Here is a 17,413-nt window from a genome sequence, read left to right as displayed (position 1 = left end):
AGCAAAGCTTCATTCACATTATGAACTACATACTAGATAGAGTTATTTCAGCATTAAACTGCTTTCTGGAATCCCTAAACAATAGTGTGTTTTGCAACCATACTCAAGTTTTATGTTTTACATACAAAATACGTTCTTGACATCAAAGTACATATTAACAAAACCAAGTTCTAGAAACCATATACCCTCTAAGACTACTTAATGAAAAGTCCTTAGCAGGGAATTTTAAAAAAAATAATACATCCATTTGATAAATATTTTTGTAGAACTTAAATGAGGTTTATCTCTGAACATCTTTTAGTAATATTCCCTTTGTCAAACAGTTCTGCAGATGAATGGCAAACACTTATTTCTAAAATGAAATAGCACTGGAAAATATCCAGTGAAATTTTTTCAAAGTAAAAGTCTAACCTTTACTTGAATTTCAAGAAGTTGTAGCTACATACTATATTCATAAAATCTGAAATAAAATTACTCCCTGTTAATCTCTTCACAGTTTCTTAAAAAAATATTAGTGGAGATAAAGTATCTACCAACTTTAAAAATCTAAACTTATGTTCACTGAACAAAAATAAATTTAGTTTCAGAACATTGCCTGTTAACAGCAAAGTATTATAAATAGTGCATGTTAAACTTTTCTGAACTCATTTCTATAAAATATTTGATTAAAAATAAAATGGGAGAAACATATTCAATACTTAATAGAAGATACTAACATCTTTCCAATACAGAATTTAACTCACAAAAAATTTAAATAAAATCCTAAATATTTTTTAAAATACAATACTAAAAAAGTTTCTAAGGTAGATCTGCTTCAAAAACTTTAGTGCATTTAGAATTAACTACAGCTTTCAAGCATCGATACCTTTGGAATACAACTGTGCTCTTTAAGTCCTAGGAATTTTAAAATTATACATTCTAGTTTGCAATTGTGAAAAAAAATCTGTTTGAAAATGTACTTTCAAAACATCTCTCTTTAGTTGTCAGAAAAAAAATGTATTTGTCACTATTTGGCCCAGAATATACAGTTAATAGACTGGTTTTAACATGAGAGTTCTTTTTTGTTTAATGAAAACTTTCATTTTCTATTTTGTGGTATTGCTTTTATATGAAGAATAAAATAGAAGAAAAAAATAACCACAAAAGCTTCCAAATGACAGCAACTTGTTTCTGACAATATATACATATGAGGGCCAAGTTACACATTGGGAAATGGCCGCACTAAAAGTGATCTGAGCAGCGAGCGCTCCAAGCAACAGAGCAGAACAGGCTGCAGACTTTAGATTCACAAGCCTCAGATCGACAAGATTTGTTTGCAGAAACTCCTTGATGCTGCTTTTTCAACAATGCGATGGAGATTCGTTTAGATTGGATATTAAACCACAGAACTCATTTTAATGGCTTTCTAGCATTTGGAAGGGAGGGCAGAAGATGCATTAACTTGGCACTGGGGGGTTTTTGTGGACTTATACCATCAACATTACCCTTTCACTTACTATTAAGTGTAGAAGTCCTTCTTAGTTATAATGCTTAATAGTTAGAATACTTGCTTAAGAAGCCAATTAGTAACTTTCAAGATTTGAACCAAATTAAAAATAAAAATTTTGCAAAGTACACAGAAACCAACAGTTAGTAACAATATATTTTATTGTTTGACCAAGCTGTCCTCAGAGTACGCTAGTTATTACACAAAAACAGCCTCCTAATCAAAATTAATTACTGTGGATTTATATAGCAAGTTTTATTTTTGTAAACAAATTATCATGTTTAAATTCATTTTTATATCTATTTCCATACTTTTTTTTATCCTCTTCTACTAATGATGATTCAATTCACAGTTTTATATAGTTTTCTTGCTGTACATTAAAGACTGGTAAAACTGCAAATAAGCATTACAACTTGAATTCACAGAAAATATCTTAAACGGCCAATTCTGAAGAGGAGTCCAGAATTCATTTTGGACATATGTTCTCATTTTTGTAAATATCACTTCACCATCACACTTTCCCATGTGTTTCTATACCTACCTTTTCTTGAAAATTATGGGGCAATATATGGATAGAAGGCAGGAAAAGGAAACTTCAGATTTTGGCGGGAAGGACCGCATTTCCTAGGAATAAGACGGATGACTTCCACTGTACCTCTTTGGTCATCAAAGGAATAGAAGGAATAACAGATTCTCAGTATCGTTATCAACCTCCCGTGTAACATCAGAATGAAGATTTAAATGAACAGTTCAGATTAAAAGGAAAAAAGGCATCTTCATAGATAATCCTCTGATATTTCTAGCGTTCTCATGTATTTACCTGTAGTTTTTAAAATAAATTACAAGTATGATAAAAAGAATCCAATGGAAAATTGCTGTGTGTTTAAACTACAAGTTGAATAGGCAGGTATTTTAAATATTAAACTCCATTTTCAATTTAAAGTCTTAAGTTTCATTTCTTTTCAGAACTTTTACCTATTTTTATAACTTTAATTTTAAAAGAATTAAGTGTTTTATATTTTCCCTTATGGAAAAAAGAAAGATTTACTACACTGAAATTGCTTTACTATTATCAGTTGAAATTAAACTACTGATTCAACTAAGCTATGTTTACTAAATAGTTTTTAATTAATGGCAATTTTAAAGGCAATTCCTCCACTAAACGTTGAAATAAATTGTGACAGATTTTGTAAGAGAAAGTAATTTACCATTTTGAAATTATGGCAGAAATAACATCTAGCTGCAGTGTAGATGTTGAAATCAAGGGTATCTATCAGCCTTGAAGTTTTTATGGACCATAAATATGAGAAATTTAAATGACCGCTTGTAAGATTATCATTGCACTCCAATTCTCAAATGTCTAAATGAAAGGAAAAAACAGACACCAACGTGTCCAACTGTTCTAATACATAAATGACCCTGATGAGGTTTTTACGGAAGAAAAAAAAAAAGAAAAAAATTTTGTTTCCACTGTCAGATTTATACTCTGTATGTATAAGACTTTAAATTAGCAACACCTTAATAGGGACGACACCCCCCACCCCTCCCCTGCAGAAAACAACAGTAAACTACAAAACACAAAAAGGCAAACCAAGTAAAGCATAACGTGATTGTTTCCCATCAGTGTTGGTTATGTTGCCCTCTTGCAAAATGACAGGCAAAATCATACTTGTTTTTACATTTGCATCCACATATGTTACACTGAAAAGGATTTTCATACCCATGACATCCCATATGAATAGTGTAAAGGATATTGTCGGCAAAGTACATGTCACAGTGCTGGCAGTGGTGTAGAAGCTGAGGGTCCTGGACCGGCAGGGTCGGAGCTGGAGTGCTTGGCTGACTGTTTCCCATGCTGGGAGTACTCGTGTGAGCACTTGGTTCACTGCTCGGACCTGCCACCGGACTATAGTTCCTCTGACTATGTGATGGCCGAGCTTCAGGGCTAGTGGGAGAGGAGCTCTGAGGAATACTGGCTGACACGGCAGAAACTACTGCTTGAGCAGAGGGCTGCTGCATCATGAAAGGCTTCTCATCAGGGCAGGGAACTACATCAGGGGATGCGGGGTTTTGGTTTTCAGGTGGCAAACTGGACAACTGTCCTGCTAGAGTTGACAGCTGGTTTAAAGGGTTGTCAACCATGAGTTCTTGGGGGTCCCTTGGCAGGCCACCAGCTGGTGTGGGTTTTGCCATACTTTCATAGGAGTCAGTCTGGATATTCGGGATTTCATGGGTAAAGTCATTAAGGTAGTCTGGCTTCTGAACCACCATGGAAGGTGGGCTTAAGTTGATTAGTGCTCGTCTGCTATAGCCCAGATTGCTTGTTTTCTTCTGTAAAACCCCCCACATCTTCTTGCTGCTTAAGGAAGACCTAGTACCTTTAATTGGTACCATTTTATGCTTGCGCCTTCGATGATGGGACAGGTTACTTCGATCACTGCAGCGGAAGGAACACAATTCACATTTATATGGTTTTTCTCCTGTATGGGAACGCATATGGGCTTCCAGATGACGCTCATAAGCAGATGCAAATGGACATAAGTGACATCTATGAGGTTTCTCACCTGTTTAAAAAGAAAAATGGGGGAGAAACTGCACGAGTAGCTCATTTATGAAAAGTTTCATATTTTGTCCATTCATTAGATTTAGAAATTGATCAAAAAATAAAATGCTTTTCAGAATGACACATTTGCAAAAAATTATTAAAATTTATTAATAAACCTTTATACTATACGGACTAGTGGAATGAATCCCTTTCACAGAAGGGATGGCTAAGGTGACATCTGAGGGTTAGCAGTGTAGCCTGCAACCGTACAGAAACCTTTTCCCTGGTCTGCAAAGGAAACGTACTTAGTAAGGATAAAGATAAAAACATTTTATCACTTCATGCTGTCCTCAGCATTAACCTGCCCAACCTGAGAAGCAGACAGATGCTGAGATTATTTAGATTCAGAAGGAAGATGGCTAAGGAAGGGGAAGCTGTACAAGGGGCCTCACTTCCTTGGATGCTGCATGCTATTGCTGTGCAAAAATGGAGTCACTTCTCCATTTATTCAAACCTTACATCCACCTTCATTTTCAAACTATCACAACTATTTATATGATAGATCAACCTGCCCGTAAAGAAATGCCCTCTCCAGCCACTTCTCCGTTACCTGTGTGGATTCTAATGTGTTCAATGAGCCGTGCGGTGCCTTTGCTGGCATAGTTGCAGTACCGACACTTGAGCTTCCCATCAAAGGTCCTTTCAAACCCGTCTACTAACATTCCTGAGTTTTCATCCAGGGAAACTTCAACAGATGGGTGATCAAGTCCATTTTGATCACCATCTGTTCCAGCTATAAACAAATATAGCAGAAGAAATTATGCATCTGAGAACCAACTCAATTTAGCGATTCAGCGATTTAGCAGCGTGCAGTGGTAGAAAATCTTTCATAAATTGACAGTTTGCTTAGCACAAAAGTTAAATTCACAAAAATCAGTCTTTCTGAACTGAGGTTAACTTTATACAAAAGCAGTATTCTATTGGGGGATTTCAAATTACTAACACATAAATTATATCAGTCCTCAACATACTTTTGAGTAAGGTAACAAGGTATGGTATTTATTTGACAGATAAGGAGACAGAGGGGGGTAAACAGTGATGGCAGTTACACATGTTTAAGATTCTAGCCACTTCTACAAATACAATGGGCAGTCATGATCATCTCCCCAAATCCTAATCTATTTCATCTAAAACAATTAATGTTGAGTTTTGCGGTTCCACTCAGCTTACACATATGTTCTAGATTCTGGGGTGCATTTAGGATCTTAAAATTCTAATTAAGCACATATAGGGAAATATTGTATCTGATACCTCTGAATGTTATGATCTGTAAGAATTTCAGAGTTAAGAGATGTCTGGCTGTTTGCTTTTAACCTAGTCAAACTACTTCTTTGTATAGATAAAGAAACTGAAGGGGCAAGTGCTCATAATCTGGAAAACCAACACACGGGGGACCACAACCCTGCTCTCTTGGATCTCAGTCCAAGAATTGTACACTAAAGTATTAAGAGGGAAATGTTTGTTCCTACAGCTTCACGGGAAAAGCATTTCTACTCCATCTGCAGGAGGTAGCAGTGCAGGTGCAGACAATTCAAGCCCTTTGCTCTGTTTCCTCTATCCTTCACTAGGAGAAGAGAAGTGACTTTGCTAGTTGGTGCAAGTCCAACATCCAACAGGTCCGTTGCATTGGAGGGACAGCAAGGCTCAGTGTCCCCCCTTCTCCCATTGCTTTCCCAAGCCAGTAACTCCTGAAACAGAATATGTATACGAAATCACTTGGGGATCGTATTAAAATACAGCTTCTGATTCAGGAGATTTGGGGTGGCACTTGACGTTTTGTACCTCTCACAAGCTCCCAGGTGATGCCCGGTCTCTGCTGTTGCTGGTCCCTGGATTACAAGGCCCTAGACCACCTAGGTCAAGGGTTAGCAAATTTTTCCTATAAAGGTCAGATAGCAAATACTTTAGGCTTTGTGGGCCACATGATCTCTATCACAGCTACTCAACTCTGCTGTTCTAACTCAAAAACAGCTATAGAAAACAGGTAAACAAGCAAGCATGGCAATGTTTCAATAAGACTTTATTTATGGATGCTAAAGTTGGAATTTCATATAATTTTCACATCATGACATTATTTTTCTTTTGTTTCCCCCACACCCCAACCATTTAAAAATGTAGAAACCACTCTTAGCTTGCAGGTCGTGTAAAAACAGCAGTCCAGATGGGGCCCACTGCCTGTAGTTTGCTACCTCCTGAGCTAAGTTCACAAATAGATTCCAGTCTTCGTGTAGTAAGCAAACCAGACAGTCTATCTGTAGGTCAGGTAGAATAGGCTCAAGTAGGTCACTGCTTTCTCTACTCTGATTTCTCCTCCTAGGTGGGTATACACGGTTGGCCTTCTCTTCATTTTAAGAGAAGAAACAGAAACCCCTATTTTGTCTCAGGTCTAACCCAGATTTCCTAATGGCCAAACCCCTTGTGTAATGAAGCTGGACCCCCTTTTGGTTCCTTGTGTCTGCTGTTAGTTAACAGAACCAGGAGAATGGGAAGGGAATTTAGAACCCCTAACCTTCCCACAAGACCATAATGCATCTCTGGGCCACGGTAAGCCCTGCTGGAGCTTTACTGTCCCTCAGCAAAAACTTGACATGTTTCAAGAAGGGGAAAAAAACTGCCCCTATCTTTCTAGGAAAAACGGAATGATTCACATCAGTGAACAGTAGTGGGCTTCATACTATGGGTAATGACACACAAACACTAATATATTTATAAAAAGTGAATTATTTAATAGTATTAAGATAAGTCTACCTCCCTGAAGAGCCTCTGCTTCTTTGTCCCCACTAACTGATCCAGAAATCATGTTGACATGATGGGTCTGCTGAGTCAGGTATTCCTGGAAATCTTTCACAAAGTCCAAAGGCTCTGGTTTCTTTTCACCCATCTTTGCTTTTGATTTTTTTTTAGTTTACAGTTCGTTATACCTACGGGGGAAAAAAATGAAATAATTTTACGTTATTTAGGGAGATATAGTACATATTAAAACAACAACAGTGACAAAGATTATTATGTGCCAGGCACTACAAAGCCACAGAGAACACAGTCCCCGCCTTTAAGTATCTTATAATCTTCCTGATGAACTAAAGAAACACAAAATGGTGAACAATTAATATATTTAATATTTAAATAAACTGGGATTCAAACTTAGTTTTTAGAGGATAGAAAGAAATTACAAAGAGCGGAAAAAAGAAAAATTCAGAAGAAATAAAAAGGAATATCAGCAGGGATTATCAATGAATGAGACAGCAGAGAAACCAAGTGGCTCAATCGGGGCTGTGGCAGAGCATTTGTGGATGATGGATATGGAGCATACCTGCGTGTCCAATCCGGTCGCTACCAGCCACATGTAGCTACTGAGGGCTTAAATGTCGCTAATACAAATGACTTGAGTTTCTTATTTTATTAATTTAAAAGTGAAATAGCCACACGTGGCTAGTGACTATCATATCGGACAGCAAAGGCTCTTAAAACATAGGGTTCACATGAATGAGTACTCTAGAAGTAGGTGATCTACAACAGGGGGTGGCAAACTTTCTGTAAAAGACCACACAGTAAATATTTTAGCCTTTGCAGGTCATGCGGTCTCAGCTGCAACCACTCAACTGTCATTATAGTTAAAAGCAGCCATAGACAATATGTAAAGGAATAAGTGTGACCGTGTTCCAATAAAGCTTTACAAAAACAGGAACAGAGCCAGGTTTGGCCTATGGGCTCCAGTTTCCTGACCCCTGCCCTAGAAATCCAAATCACTACCTCTGCCACCACCCATCATCCTACTCATTCTGACAATAAGGAAAAAAAAAAATTAAACAAAAATATCCCTGATGCTGATGTACAGAGAATAAGCCTCATGTCAGATTTTGCAGTCATAAACTAAACTGGTCCTCACATAGGTTTATAGCCCAAATTCGCAAATCAAATAACCAAAAAGTTTTCTAGTAAGAGCAAGCTGAGGAAGTCTAGCACCTAGGAGACAACAGGTCTTTTTCTTCCAATAAAAATATATTTATGTAAATGTATATGGTCTTCTTAAATATGCCATATGCTAAAAATTTCTTTCCCTAAACCCAACTATTTAACGAGTAATTTACTGTCTAAAAAAGTTCTCATCTTTTTTTTTTTTTTTTTTTTGTGGTACGCGGGCCTCTCACCGTTGTGGCCTTTCCTGTTGCGGAGCACAGGCTCCGGACGCGCAGGCCCAGCGGCTATGGCTCACGGGCCCAGCTGCTCCACAGCATGTGGGATCTTCCCGGACCGGGGCACGAACCCGTGTCCCCTGCATCGGCAGGCGGACTCTCAACCATTCGCCACCAGGGAAGCCCAAGTTCTCATCTTTAATAGCCAGTAGCAGGCATTTAAAGCTAAAAATTAGTCACTTCTCTGTATATATGCTTAACCTTTTCTCAAGGCATAACATACACACAGAAAAGCACATCAATCCTAAAGGTAGAGCTCGGTGAATCATCACAAAATGAACACATCCCTAAAATCAGCACCAATGTCAAGAAACAGAAGGCTACCAGCATCCCAGGAGCCCCCCTGTGCACCCTTCCAGTACTAATCCGCCCCCGTGCACCAGCAAGGGCTCCACAACCCTGACTTCTGAAATTGCTGGGCCACCAGGTATGCATATATTCAGCTTTAGATAATGCCAAATAGTTTTTCAAAGTGACTGTACCAATTTACACTCCCACCAGTGGGGGACAAGAGTTTTGTTGCTACACGTCCTCACCAACACTCAGGTATTTTTTTGCCTTTTTCATTTTAGCCACTCTGGTGGGTGTACAGTGGTATCGCACTGGTTTTAATTTGTATGGCTTGACAATTAATTAAGCTGTGTACTTCAATTACCCACTTAGATAACCTCTATTTCATACCCAGTGAAGTATCTGTTCACGTTCATTTTTCTATTAGGTTGTCCATCTTTTTCTAAGTAATATGTAAGAGTTCATCAAATATTCTGGATATGGGTTCTTTATTAGATATGTATATGTTAAGTACTTCTCCCACTCTGTGGTTGCCTCCTTTTCATTTTAATGGTAATTTTTGATGAACAGACGTTCTTAATATAGTCCAATTTACCCATTTCCCCACCACCACCCTTTACAGTTAGTTGTTGGTGTCCTTGCCTATATTTTACATGCAGATGTTCTCCTGTATTTTCTTCTAAAAATTTTATTATTTTTTTTTACCTTTCATATTTTTATCTGGAATTGGGCTTTGTGTATGGTGAAGTAAGAATCAAAATATATTTTTTCCCCAATGAGATATCCAACTGTCCTAACAACATGCATTTAATAGACCAGCCTTTCTCCACTAGACTCTTTTATCACCTTTCTAATCAGGTGATTACATATGTGATTCTACTTCTGGATTCTCTGTTCTGTTCCACTGGTCTATTTTTGTCTATCCTCACACTAACACCACACAGTCTTAATAATAAAAACCTTAATATCTCAGTAATTTAAGTCCACCAGTTGTTTTTCTTCTTCAAGAATATTTGGACTACTCTGAGTCCTTTTCAGCCTAAGTTTTTTAGTGGCAAGAAATGTGGGGTTGTGGAAATGAGATAAAAGCACATTTTCTAATTAACAAAATCTTGAGCAACATTTTAAGAACTAAGACTTCTATTTTAATTGACTTAACTAGAAATCTACTGGAAACAGACTACCTTGACTGTGTTGCTACTATAGATCATTGAACTGTATAACAATTAGTTCCTTATTAGGAACTAATAAGGAACACAGGACTACTTTGGTTTCCCTTGTTTACTGGCCCCAGACTGATATATTTTACTTTTGTATTTCTTGTCTTCCTCTCTTCTTATATTTAATTTGTTCTTTACTCTGAACACATTTAGCCAAATAAGAACCTGCAGGTGACCAAATTCTCACTTTTCTTGATGCAACACGTATGAATAGTTCCTTTCCTCCCTTCTTAGAAGATGCCTAGGGGTTTATTATTATTACTATCTCTTTTCACTGTTTTCTAGAAAGTTGAAGCTACTGAAAATCTGTCCTCTGCATCAACAGAATAGTATGTTATTAGGTCAAACTTACTAGCTTAAAGACTCTGAACAGGGTCTTCTCTAGCCTTAGTTTCCCACTTCGTAAAATGAGATAATAATACCAATTTGCAGCGCTGTTTTAAGTTTTACAGATACGTGTAAAGTATCTCGCAAGATGTGTAGTTTATGGCATGTTCTCAGACGACAGTAGCTATTTCTGCAGCCAAAAATGGTTATACCTTGGATTAAGAAATTCCTCACTGTCCCAGATTCCAAGTGTCTTATGTTACCATTGTATATATCTCTTTTTCAGTTACAATGAAACAAACATGGTATGGTCCACCTTAGTCTCAATTATTCACATATGGCAATTTGCAATTTCCCAAACTCTTCTGAGGCCACCTCTTTAAATCACTTGCTTTAGTCTGGCTCTGCTTTCTCAATCTTAAGGATTACTACTGGTTTCTGAACAAGTTTGTTTCAGTTGCTTCTTTTCCCATCTTACTTTGTTGACTTGAACTGCTCCTCTGTTATCTAATCACTGATTAGTATTCGTTTTATGACTATACTTGATTCTGCTGATTATCTGTCCTTTAAAATTTGCCCTCTGGTTAGGGGGAAAAAAAGTGGGCCAGTCGGCTCCAATGAAAAAGATTACCAAGAATAAGGTTTGTGCCCCGGTCCGGGAAGATCCCACATGCCGCGTAGCGGCTGGGCCCATGAGCCATGGCCGCTGAGCCTGCGCGCGTCCGGAGCCTGTGCTCCGCAACGGGAGAGGCCACAACACAGAGAGGCCCATGTACTGCTGGCGGGGGGGATAAAATTAAAAAATAATCTATAATAAGATTATATCTCAACAAAACTGAAAAAGAAAACCCACACCTCAAAACATACAGGAATGGGGAGCAACGTAAAAGTATACATAAAAAGGTAAGAAATATAGCAGATAAAGATGAAGAATGAGTTCCGAAAAGACAGAGAAAATAAAGAAGAGAAATGCTTTTTAAAAAAATGGTCAGGAAATTTCCAGAATTAAAGATTCCTTTCAATTCAATCTGAAAGGGTTCATAGAGTGCAAAATAGATTATATAACAATAAATAACACTTAGACACATTATTGTGAAATTTTAAAATCTCAAGGTCAAAGAGAATAATATGAAACTTTCTAGTGAGGAAGAGCAGCCCACCCACATAAGAAAAACAATCGGATATTGAGTATCAAAGGCAACACTGGGTGCAAGGAAACAACAGAGCAATTTACTCCAACTTAGAATGTTTTCACTTTCTCAAGCTGCTAAAGGCTAACTTCCAAAAATCTACATCACAATGGAGAAAATTTAGATGCATTCCCTTTAGAATCAAGAAGGCAAGCATGCTTGCATCACTACAGCTATTCAACACAGTACTGCAGCAGGTAAAGACCCCACAATATAAAAAAGAAAAAAGTAATAAAAGGTGTAAGGACAGGGAGATACCTCTCCCTCCGCCCCCCCAAAAAAGAAAAGAATAAGATGTGGGAAGTTGTTTTTTAAATTGTAAAAGCTGTAAGGCCCTACAGATTGTCTGTGTTCTAATTATAAAACCTATAATTTAGAAAGAAATCCTGGTATTTCATTGCAACTTTGCATCACCTCTTGCCAATCAGTTCACATGAAAACTGATGTTGCCACTGGAAAATATCTGAACATACTTTGATAGGCTTCAATAAGCAAGATCAATCTTACCAAATCCTGATTAGAAAGCATAACACTGCTAAGGTACGTGTGATAATGCAGAAAAAAAGGGCACAGGACTGCCATTAAGAAGAAAATGATATTTTTATACATGCATCTCAAGTTTTAAAAACTCAAATAAGCCTAATCACAGAGAACGACTGGCATATTTTGACAGTCTTGGCTATTATCACATTGTCACATTATAAGTTTCACTGTGTTCCCCGCCAAAAATTGCATGCCGATTTTCAATCAAAATGCATGATGGACTTAAAAAAAACAACAATAAAGCATGCCAATGAAAAAAGGGAAGATACATTGTAAACTTGAGAGAAACTCTATTCTTAAGAATTTTAAATATACTGATATGGTTTATAGTTGTAGACATTCTGCAATGATTTAAAATTTGTCTTTCCATCCCTAAGCATTTTTGTGCCCACTTGACCTACATCACCTCCCCGCCATGCAGCATTACAGGCGCTTGCAGTGCTCAAGTCTGCAGAAGAGATGAGTATGCATGAAAGATGCCTAAATCCGGATGGACTCTATGGTTCAAACCCCAGCTTTCTCCATCTCAAGTCAGTATTTCTAAGCACAATAAATAGAAAAAGAATAATTCTGAAACTACAGAAGACTTCTTGATATCAAAAAAAAAAAGTTTTGTATCCAAACCATCTTCCTGTCTTTAATAAAGTAATCATCAGTCTTAGGACCAAATGTTTAATCTAAGAACTCCATAAATTAACTGGTATCTAGAGATGCATCTAAGACAGTGATAAATTTTAAAACCTTTGTGAATGTAACATAAAAATCTACGTTAGGAATCAGCAAACTATAATACTCTCATTCCCATACTTTATGATTATCATTTCTTATGATACAGCAAAATTTCTGAGTCTTCCCTGTGATCCCTCTGATTAAAGTTAAGTTGGTATGGTATTCCATGGGGTATAGATACATGTCTATAAAGAAACTGGCTAGAATGCACCTAAATTATTTTTATGCCAATAGCTCTCCCAAACTATCCATTCAAAACTCACAAATAAGGTTCTTAGAAAACAACCAGAGACTACCCATGCTAGTGAAGAAAGAAGCATTTGAGAAATAAGCTTTGATATCCCCAAAGAACAAAGAATACAAAAACTTCTTTATCTTTAAGCAGGTAACAAACTATTCTTGACCTTCGTTGGGTTCTGATATTCAAGTCCTCTGATCTTCAGTTTCATAAAAGGCAAGTTGTCCATCAATACACACACAACCAACCCCTCCTAAGCAGGAGCAAACAATGTAAAACAGAGGCATCATGATGCAAATTAGAAGACAACCACAACTATGAAGTAGAGGTGATATAAGAACCAGAAAGGGCTCTTTAACCTACCCTCCTCCCAAACTCTAGATTTTGAGAACAACATGATTAGGCAATAGTAGGATCTATTTTATTATTCATCTACCATTTCTGGTAGGGTTATTAAACATAAGGTAACTAACAACTAACTTCCTTATACAGTAACTTAATTTGGGGTTTAGGCAGGCCTATACACATTAAGTGACTGCAGTTCTATTGAATGTGTTTACTTTTTTTTTTTTTTTTTGCAGTACGCGAGACTCTCAGTGTTGTAGTCTCTCCCGTTGCGGAGCACAGGCTCCGGACGCGCAGGCTCAGCGGCCATGGCTCACGGGCCCAGCAGCTCCACCGCATGTGGGATCTTCCCGGACCGGGGCACGAACCTGTGTCCCCTGCATCGGCAGGCGGACTCTCAACCATGCGCCACCAGGGAAGCCCCTGAATGTGTTTACTTTTATAGCTTAATAATTATGGTCACTGAAAGATTTACTCTGCCATAGAATACGTATCAATGGAGAAGTCTAACAAATGAGGTTTCGTTTGTACAGAGAATAACATGGACTTCAAAAAGAATTAGAACACATTTCCTCTGATTACATAACCATCAAAAAATCAATTCTCTGAAGGCAAAAAGGGACATTATGAGGTGCTGAGAAATCAGAAAACATAATATAAAAGCAAAACTTAAATAAATACAAGCTGGGAAAAATAAAAAAGAGGAGTTACACAATCTAACCTTTTCACCCCAAATCAGTTCCTCCTTTTTCTTGCCACTCCAACATGGATGAAATGTAGAGTAATCGAAATTTACTCTGGAGATACACCAAAGGACTCCAAAAGGCCATGGAGGGAATTTCAACTAAAATTGAAAAGCCATACAGAGGTCTGCAAAGAAAAATACACCACAAATCAAAACCTTTGTGACAAAAAATTAGGATCTACGGGTTTAATAAGCTAACAAAATAACTTGTGCCAATTTTACCACTACCAGAAAAGAAAACTAAGCTAACAGACAAACAACAAAGCAGCAGGTTCACTTCAGCAAAAGCTCCAAGTAATCACCAAAGAGTAACATGCATCAGTGCGACTATCGTTTTTTTTTCCACTGGTGGATTTCATTTTTTGGCAAAAATGTTACTGTCTTTCCAAATTAAGTTATAAACTTCATTTGTTTGTAGTACACTTCTAAGAGGCTCAGGGGCTCAGGCTTAGTACTGCTGAACAGTTACAATTGCATAAAAACAAGGTACTAGCCTAGCCCCACAGGGAAACATTTGTGAGAAAAGGTTTAGAAAAGAAAACCCACCAGGCACGCCCAATAACAGCCCATCTGATTCCCATCTTTATTATCCTCTCTATCGCAACTCAAAACACTTAGGGTTTTCTTGGGAAACACTTGGGACCCCTGGGGGCAAAAAACACAAAACGTCTCAATTCTCTGCAACAAACTCCCAAACTTGTATTAACCTGTAGCTGTGCTGAATGCACGACATAAATCAAAATTAAACGGGATTTTAGGGACTAAAATTGTGAGTCCAGACGTTTAAAAAGTTGTTCTAAGGAAGTTGTGCTTCTTCCAAACTGAAGTTCTGTAGAGCTCACAATTTAAAACGGCTTTACTTCTCCCACTTGTCACTCCTCTTCGGGCCTAAACAGCACACTAAGGGGACACTAAATGGGCCACGTGGTTAGTGGCAGCTGGAACCGGTTTAACTTCTATTTAGATTCAATTTACCCAGCACTTACTAGATGCATGGCTTGACTACTCGCACGCCGGACAGTTTATTAAAAGACAAATCCTGCACGAACTTCAACAGTTCTTCGCTGAAAAATCCTCCCCAAACCTCACATCTCCCCAAAATTAAAGTGCACAAGCAGTAGAAACGGATCTAGGAAGGACCACCGTCAGATAAAAGACGGAGGCTCTAAAAAGTCCTCCCAACGAGCAGCCCAGAACTGGCGTCGGGGCGGCATCCTCACCAGGATTGGGAACACCTAGGAGACCCGCACCTCGGCTGATCCCCTGGCCCCGGGACCCGGTGAAGACGCAAACCTCGGGGCGCCCCACCACCACCACCACGACCACCTGTCAGAGCGAGAGACAGCTCCCTACCCAGGAGCCGCCAAGCCCCTGCCAGACGGCGACGCCACCGCAGGGACCGCTCGCTTCCTCGGGGCTCCCGCGGCCAGACACCGCACCCTCCGCGCTCGGGCCAGGAAGGTCCTGGATCGTGACCCCAGCCGAACAACCGACCACGCCCGCCCCTTCCCTGAGGCTGAGTTCAGGGCGGAGTCAGCCCCTCGCGAACACCCTGCTCTCTCCTCCCGCCGCTCCTTCTTAACCGCTCTCCTCTTTAACCGCTCTCCTCAGCCGTGTCACCGCCGTCCGAGCCGGTAACCAGCTACTTACCTCCTGACAGCCGCACCGAGTAACCCCTACCGCCTTGTTCAACGCCGCTGCTGTCGCCGTCGCCCCCTCCGTCTTCGTCACCGCCGCCATGTTTGTTGTGTCTCCTGTTCCCTTACCGCCCCACGGCCTTTCCTAACTCTCGCGTGAGCAGGGCGAAAGCGGAGAGGGAGCTGTTTGTCTATCTCGGCTTTCCGTAAGGGCTAGGGGGCGGGACAAGGGAGTTTGTGGGCGGGGCTCTGGCTCCACCCGCCCCCAGGCATTGGTGTGCGGCCCGGAGGCCCGCCGGAGCCGTTTCCCGGGATCCTTGACGGCGCTTGTCCTGGGGCGCAGATGGAGGGAGCCGCGGTTCGGCTGCTGCGCGGCGGCGCGCTGGTAAGTGCGCTCGCAGCGGGCGTCTTGGGGGCCCCGAATAACCTTGGCCCCGGCAGCGGGGTCTTCCCCTGACGGGACTGGGGCGCCCGGTCCACGTCCCGGGCCCGCGCTTCCCTCCCTCCGCCGGGTCTCTCTCAGACCCCTCACCGCGGGCCGGCCACGACCCCGACCTCTCTCCGGCTCTAGCCGAGGCGGCCTCAGTTTCTGTAAGGAGGGCTGGGAGTGGCAGCTGATGAGAAGGGGGCTAGGGGCTGGTCTAGAAGCTTCTTTGACGGAGCAATCACCTTGTATGGAGTCGGAGAGACACAGCTGCAAGATATCTTTTGCAGGCCATTGGGTCCTGAAAGCTACCGAGTCTTGAATCTTTCGAGGCATTTTGTAGAGATGTCATTTCTCTGATGTCGCTTTTCCCCAATGATTACATTTCCTATTTGTCTTGATTCCTTTTTTCCTAAGTGCTAGACCAGGGTTTCTCAACTTTGGTACTGTTGACATTTGAGGCCAAATAATTCTCAATTGTGGGAGGCTGTCCTGTGCACTGTAGGATGTTTAGCACCCCGGAGTTGTGACAACCAAAGGCAAAATTGCCCCTGATTGAGTACCAGCTGGTGTAGACCTGTACTATTGTGTGCTCCAGAAAGGTGGGAAGAAGGGACCATTCTCCTTACAACCTGGTAAAAAACTCTCAACCTATTTGCTGTACCCAGTTTGTTGACTATACGAATCGATCTTCAAGATTCCAACAGGAGCGGTTGAGATTCTGAGGTGCTGTTTGCCAAAGAGTTTTACAAGCTAAATGGTCAGTAGCTTGCAGAAGGAACTCAAAAGCACAGCTACCACTTAGACCCATTTCAAAAGTTCACCTGTGGTGTAATGAGGCCCTCAGCTAGGGCGATACCACTGACGGTTAGCGAGGAAGATACATCAATAGACTTGAGAAGAGCTGATAATTATCTTGAGATGGAGGAATTAGATGGACTCCACATTTTCTAAATGGAGTGGCTTAGTGGTGGGCAAAGATTGGGATGTCTGGAGAAAACGTAGTTTAGGGGGAACAGAAGGAAAATTAATTAATTCTCTTTTAGACTTTAAAAAGTGTCAGTAAAATGTACCCCTGGAGAGTTTTGGAAGCTGGACAGGAGGAGGATCTGGAGACCAGCAGAAAAATAAGAGCTAGAGAAGTAGGAGAGAGGCAAAGCCACAGATGAGGGATGGGGCGTCTGAGGGAATGGAAGCACAGGAGGGTACAAGTCAGCCTTTGGAGTACATTACAGACCATTCTGGGTAAATGGTGAAGAAAGGCAAAGCAAAAGGAGAATAAATGTAGGATATCAGAGGAGGCTTTGTGACAAACATGCTTTATTCAGAATTGGAGCAAAAGAAGTAGAGGGATATTTCAGTCCTTTCTTAAGAGCCAAAGTACAAGCAGAGTTTGTGCCATGTAAAGGAAACAACCCAAGGAAAGCAGAGGCAAGTGTT

General features: G+C 40.1%; 1 protein-coding gene across 1 annotated transcript; it reads right to left on the bottom strand.

Moving 5' to 3' along the window:
- Window positions 1–1,629: 1,629 nt before the first annotated feature.
- IKZF5 (IKAROS family zinc finger 5) lies at window positions 1,630–15,597 on the bottom strand. Its single transcript, XM_065894558.1, has 4 exons — window positions 15,563–15,597; window positions 6,840–7,012; window positions 4,642–4,824; window positions 1,630–4,050 (listed from the first exon to the last, which is right to left on the bottom strand). The coding sequence occupies exons 2-4, from the start codon at window positions 6,970–6,972 to the stop codon at window positions 3,107–3,109; spliced, it is 1,260 nt and encodes a 419-aa protein (XP_065750630.1). The 5' UTR covers window positions 6,973–7,012; window positions 15,563–15,597; the 3' UTR covers window positions 1,630–3,106.
- Between the last annotated feature and the right edge of the window lie 1,816 nt (window positions 15,598–17,413).

Source organism: Phocoena phocoena, chromosome 16 (genome assembly GCF_963924675.1).
Source record: "Phocoena phocoena chromosome 16, mPhoPho1.1, whole genome shotgun sequence".
In the NCBI taxonomy this organism is placed as follows: domain Eukaryota; kingdom Metazoa; phylum Chordata; class Mammalia; order Artiodactyla; family Phocoenidae; genus Phocoena; species Phocoena phocoena.
This window is presented reverse-complemented; position numbering and strand designations above follow the sequence as displayed.

Coding starts and splice junctions, on each gene's coding strand:
- IKZF5 (XM_065894558.1), bottom strand. CDS start 6,972: ATGGGTGAAAAGAAACCAGAGCCTTTGGACTTTGTGAAAGATTTCCAG. Junction 4,825..6,839: donor AGCAGAGGCTCTTCAGGGAG/GTAGACTTATCT, acceptor ATTTGTTTATAG/CTGGAACAGATGGTGATCAA. Junction 4,051..4,641: donor ACACATTAGAATCCACACAG/GTAACGGAGAAG, acceptor CTTTTTAAACAG/GTGAGAAACCTCATAGATGT.